The sequence below is a fragment of the Ipomoea triloba genome, chromosome 9 (genome assembly GCF_003576645.1).
Source record: "Ipomoea triloba cultivar NCNSP0323 chromosome 9, ASM357664v1".
NCBI lineage: Eukaryota > Viridiplantae > Streptophyta > Magnoliopsida > Solanales > Convolvulaceae > Ipomoea > Ipomoea triloba.
The window spans coordinates 12,430,163-12,436,484 of NC_044924.1; the positions used below are offsets into that span (position 1 = coordinate 12,430,163).

The 6,322-nt window shown below is 32.3% G+C and overlaps 1 protein-coding gene across 1 annotated transcript; it reads left to right on the forward strand.

Moving 5' to 3' along the window:
* The first annotated feature begins 231 nt into the window (after nucleotides 1–231).
* Nucleotides 232–5,683, forward strand: LOC116030088 (cinnamoyl-CoA reductase 1-like). The gene is made up of 6 exons (XM_031272214.1): nucleotides 232–450; nucleotides 3,470–3,639; nucleotides 3,811–4,002; nucleotides 4,409–4,574; nucleotides 4,655–4,841; nucleotides 4,994–5,683. The coding sequence occupies exons 1-6, from the start codon at nucleotides 333–335 to the stop codon at nucleotides 5,136–5,138; spliced, it is 978 nt and encodes a 325-aa protein (XP_031128074.1). The 5' UTR covers nucleotides 232–332; the 3' UTR covers nucleotides 5,139–5,683.
* The last annotated feature ends 639 nt before the right edge of the window (nucleotides 5,684–6,322 follow it).

The window sequence follows — 6,322 nt, forward strand, 5'->3', positions numbered from 1 at the left end:
AGGGGAAAGGCAATCTTTGGAATCATATCCCCGGAGCAGAATTTGGACATTGGATCCCAATCTTTGTAGGGGACCGATAAACAAAAGTCTAATGATCAATGTCATTCCAAATTGAAATTTATCACGTGTTAAATAGTGTTAAATTGTTATACAAAACGTGTTTAACCCAAAAATAAAATATAGAATGGTTGTGCGTGCTAAGCAGTGTAGCACATAAACCTGCAGGATCGGAAGTGGAGCCTTGCATCCAGTACGTAATTTCTTAGCACTGCATATAATTAAGCTGAAAGACCGTCCAGCTAGCCGGCGGCGATCGGAATTTGGAAGTGAAGATGAGCGGAGAGGGGAAGGCCGTATGCGTGACTGGTGGCTCGGGCTTCATAGCTTCTTGGCTCGTCAAGCACTTGCTCCTCCGCGGTTACACAGTCCACTCCACCGTTCTCAACCTCAGTCAGTACCACTCTCTCTTTCTCTACTTGTATTTTAGAGTTAATTGCCAAAATGATACTATACTGACTATAACAAAATTAACAATTTTAACTAATTAAGTTTCTCTAACTTTAAAATTTTAACTAATTTGCTTCACCGTTTGTTTAGTCGTCAGACATCCATTTACTAGGGTTTGCTATAGTACTTAAGGGACTTTTCGGTCTTCATATTCACCATTTCCTTTCTTATTAAACCGAACAGTTAATTACTGAAATGGTTCATTAACTATAACGAAATTAACTCTTTAATTTAATTTATTGACAATATGCTTAAGTAAAACATATATAAAGGCAAAATTGTAATTTATGTCACTCACAAATATGTCAATTATTAATGTCGTCCTGAATTATTAATGGTGTAATTGTTGTCGTCAATTTTCAAACGTGACATATATTGTCATCCCCTAATAGGAAGAATGAGAAATATTGTTGTCGGCGGGAGGAGAACACAAAGAAAAAGGGAGGAAAGAAATGTGATTTTCGAACATGAAAAATGACGGGTAACCACATTTACACCACTAATAATTTATGACAATATATGTCATGTTTTAAAAATTGGAAAACATTTGTACCAGTAATAATTTAAGAGTAATATTGATAATTAACATAGTTGTGAGGGGAATAAATTATAATTTTCCTTATATATAAATAAATAAGAGTTGGATGGAAAGAGAATAAATTTAAAAAAAAAAAAAAAAGAAGTAGAGTTGGATGGAAGGAGGAAGAGGCAACCATAATTCGCAGTTGGAAATCAGGGTTTTATTTTTTAAATGAATAAATAAGTCTTCTTACTCTTCTATGGTCTGGGGTTTTCTTCAAATCAATAAATTCGTCAGTCACGGGTGTCGGAATTAGCGTGCAAATAATTTAAGTCAAGTTCACGGGTGTTGGAATTAGTGCGTAAAGGGTCACACTTGTATAGTTGTATGAGACCGTCTCACAGATCTTTATTCGTGAGACGGGTTGGGTTAGGTCGAAGCAACACGTAAATGTCTTACTTATATGTGTAAATGTCATGCTTATATGTTCAAATATAATATTAATCAAGAATACAGTTTTTGTTACTTATAAGAGAAAAAGTAATTTTTTTTTTCATATAATAAGTAATATTGACAAGTGCCCCTTACTTATAAGGGAAAATATAATACTTTTCAGTAAAAATGTAATACTTTTAAATCGAAATGTAAAAGTGTTGTATTTTTCCTAAAAAGTATTACATTTACCCTTATAAGTAACAAACATTTTATTCCTGATTAGTATTACATTTGAACATATAAATATTACATTTGCATCTTGACCTGACCCGACTCGTCTCACGGTGAGACGGTCTTACACAAGTTTTTAACGTGTGTAAATAATTTAAGTCAAATCCAAATAGAATTTGTGTATGACTACTTTCTCAACTTGTTGAAGCACAAAGAGTCAATACTGCTCCAACTGAGAGGGAACCCATGACCTTCCATATGAGAGAACCACTTCATGCTACTAGAAAACAATGACATTCGCTGTTAAAAAATTCTTTTAATTATATAATAATAATAATAATAATAATAATAATAATAATAATGCTGATGATGAGGGAAATAATATTTTTGGTCCTTCAGTTATACCCATGGTACATACTTAGTCCATGAGTTATATGGGTGACCATCTTTAACGCCTAAGTTATGCACGAACGAAGTGGCGATTTTAACCCCTTGGGGGACTATTTCCACCACAAATTTGTCACTTAATTAAGTGGTTGATTTGGTCCTTAATTCAAGGACTAAAATCGTCACTCCATGCATAAGTTAGGGATTAAATATGGTCACACATATAACTCGATCAGGGACTAATTCTATACCACGGATATAACTAAATGAACAAAAATGTAGACTTTCCCAATAATAATAAATATTTCACATTCAAAATCATAACAAACTCAATATTATTACATCTTGTTTATATAGTCATTTTATAACATAGAAACATAAATATATAAATATATTAGTTTGTAATATACCATATTTGAATTAAGTATAAATATGTAAAAATAATAATAATAAAACACGATTAGACTCGCAAGTTGCTCGAACAGAGTAATAAGAAGTTCGAATTTAACTCAACTCATTACTTAAACTATTCAAGTTCGAGCTCAGTTCGATAGTAACTGAATCAATTCGAATATTTGTCAAATTAAAATCAAGTAACTTGCCTCATTTGCCCCCTAGTCAGAATGCAAACATATCTTGTCAATTTGAGTCTCCAAATATTCCTCAAACTCTTCTTTCCAAATCATAACTCAAGATTCAATAAAAATAAAATCTTTCTACCTATTCTAAATTAGTTATGTTCAAAATTTGCAAACACAATACTACACATAATATAGTACTTCAGTCGTTATACCGTGGACCACGGTCCACGATGCAGTCCACGATGCATTGTGGATCGCGGTCACTGATACTACAGGTCATCTCAAAAGATAGTGCCTTACATTTGTTTTTATATTATCGAATGAAACTATAGTTATATCGAAATGTAATTATAGCTGTGTTGAAATGTAACTGCAGTGTATATAAACTGATACTGAATAACAGTTTCACATTTGTGTTTTATATTATCGAATGGAACTGTAGTTATATCGAAATGTAACTGTAGTTGTGTTGAAATGTAACTGCAGTGTATATGAACTGATACTGAATAACAGCTTCACATTTGTGTTTTTATATTATCGAATGAAACTGTAGTTATATCGAAATGTAACTGCAGTTGTGCTGAAATTTAACTGCAGTTGTGTTGAAATATAACTTCAGTGTATATGAACTGAAAGTGAATTGCGCGGAAGGAAGGTTGTTTCATCTGTCTGTTTTCATTAATCAAAACGACGTTGTTTTGATTGTGGACCGCACGATATAATTTGCGATAGGACTTCAACAATATACAATTCCATGTTTCTTTCAATTTGGTAGCATCTTTAATGGATCTATATATTATTATTGCAGGAGATCCAAATCAGGTGGCACATCTTCTTGCATTTGATGGGTCAAATGAAAGGCTGCATTTGTTTGAAGCTGACTTGCTTGAAGAAAACTCTTTTGATCCTGCAATCAAGGGTTGTGATGGTGTTTTTCACACAGCATCACCTGTTACTTTTTCACCATTGGCTACTAAGGTCAACCTTCAACCTAGTTTTTCTTATAATGTTATAAATCTGTCATTCTGATCTTTGTGTTAATCTTTGTTGAAGGCCTTCAAACTAATCTCTATTTCCAAGTTTTTATCTTTATCCACTTCACTTTTTGTCTCGACCTCTTAATATAATTAATTTTTCCTCATAATTTAGGCAGAACTAGTGGATCCTGCAGTAAAAGGGACACTAAATGTTCTTGGATCATGTGTGAGAACACCTTCGGTAAAAAGGGTAGTGGTGACATCCTCAACAGCTTCAATTTTGATCAAAGAAAACCCAATAAGTCCAGATGATGTGGTTGATGAAACTTGGTTTTCAGATAAAGAATATGTTGAGGAAAACAAGGTGCACATGTGTATTAGTGTATATATATGTTCAATAGTTAGAGTGATTAAAACATGTTAATCTCCATTTTGGTCCCTCAATTGTTTTCCAACTGTCAATGTATCCCCTAGATAGTTTTCAATTTCAACCAATTTGATTGTTGAATTGTTTAAAATTTCGTCAATTAAACCCTTTCAAGGACAAAAATGGTGATTTCCACATTTTAAAGTTTTGGTCAATTTGACTCCTGAAAATGTTTAATTGATGAAATTTTAAACAATTCGAAGATCAAATTTATTAAAATTGAAAACTAAGGGCTACATTGACAGTTGAAAAATAATTGAGGGACCAAAATATTGATTTTCCCAATTAAAACAAAACACTTTTGTAGTAATTATTAATTAATGTGAGTTTTTAATCTTCATAGCAATGGTATATCTTGTCTAAAATCCTTGCTGAGGAAGCTGCATGGAAATATGCAAAGGAGAAAGGGATTGACATTGTCACATTGCACCCTTGTTGGGTAATTGGCCCTATGTTACAACCGAGACTTAGTTTAATTAATCAGTTGATTCTCGACCTCATAAAAGAAGGTAAATTTACTTCAGATAATCAATTTTAAGCATTATGATTAGCCTCAATGGAAAGTGATGAATGTGATCATCTCACACAGGAGTGGAATTTTCACCAGCTGGAAACTATAGATTTATTGATGTTAGAGATGTTGCAAATGCTCATATACATGCATTTGAGCTACCTTCTGCAAGTGGAAGATATTGTTTGATTGGGGTAACAGTGCACTCTTCCAAGGCTTTGAAGATTATAGGCAAGCTTTACCCTTCTCTTGCCCTTCCTGACAAGTAAGCTAGGTTTTCATATTAGGACTAATTGTTTGTGTGATTTATTTATTTTGTTTTTATATATTATCATGTTCTTAATTATGTAAGAAAAGGATAACTAGAAATAACAAAAACAAAATTATTGATTTTTTGTTTTATTATTTTGGTGATAGATATAAAGAAGATTTGCTTATAGCACCAAGCTACCAAGTATCACAAGAAAAGGCAAAACAGTTGGGCATCACCTTGACCTCTTTGGAAGTGAGCCTTAGGGACACTGTTGAAAGTTTAAAAGATAAAAACTTCCTCAACTTCTAAGAGCATTGGCACAATGGAAATATTAAGAGTTAATACCATCTAAGATCCTCCGAGTATAGTGGTTTAGTCACATTTAATCTTAAACTTTTAAATTACAAATTGTTATTATCTGTGATCTAAGTTAACCACTTAAGGTCCTTAAACTATCAAATTTTAATCACACATGGTCACTATCAAATTTTAACCACTCATGGTCCTTACAAGATGACCGTGGATGGTTAAATTTTAAAAATTGAAGGACAATGGGTGGTAAACTTAGACCACAAATGGTAACAATTTGAAAGTCAAAGGACCACAAGTACTAATTTGAAAATTTAGAACTAAACGTGGCTAAATCACTATACTCGAAGGACGCCATATGGCATTAACTCAAAATATTAAATCTTCAACTCAGCCTTCCTCGTCCACTCACAATCCTTATATCATAGACAGGGATTCACAGTGCACTGTGGACCCTGGTACATGAGTATGTGTCTTATATTGTGAATTTTTGTGTCTTATATTTTGAAATTATGTACTTTAAGAGTATGAATACCTAAAATCAATTAGTAATTATGTCTTATATTATGAATTTATATATCTTGTATTGTAAAATTTTGTGCCTATGAACACAAATTATGTACCTAAATTATATTTAAAAATAAGTAAATATGTACATGTGTCTTATGTTGTGATTTTTTGTGTCTTTTATTATGAAATTTTATACTTTACGAGTATAGATTTTATATCTCGTCGTTTTAATCCAAAATCCATAACAATATGTGGACCCTGATCCATGATATAAATTGCCATCCACACAGCTCCTCTCTCTTTGTAGCAAAGAAATCTGACAATTTGAGGTTCTTGCACTGTAACCTCAGCTCCTTTCTGCTAGCTTTATTATTATTATTATTATTATTATTATTATATGTTGTCTAATGGGAAAAGGGAGTAAGTGGCAGACAACTTCTATCCCCTTTTTTAAAAAATAAAAAATAAAAAATTGTTTTATATATAAATGGAGAAGTTGTTTATGGTGCTCATCAATACTAGTGACTCTTACCAGGTACAAGTCAAAAAATGGAAAAGACTATAGATTTGTACAGGTTTATACCGAATACTATGATGCTAATAACGCCATTGTACAGATACAAACTCAAACAGTACTTCTCTATTCACTTTGTGAGACAGTGATAATATATATA

Coding starts and splice junctions, on each gene's coding strand:
- LOC116030088 (XM_031272214.1), top strand. CDS start 333: ATGAGCGGAGAGGGGAAGGCCGTATGCGTGACTGGTGGCTCGGGCTTC. Junction 451..3,469: donor CTCCACCGTTCTCAACCTCA/GTCAGTACCACT, acceptor TTATTATTGCAG/GAGATCCAAATCAGGTGGCA. Junction 4,575..4,654: donor TCTCGACCTCATAAAAGAAG/GTAAATTTACTT, acceptor CATCTCACACAG/GAGTGGAATTTTCACCAGCT.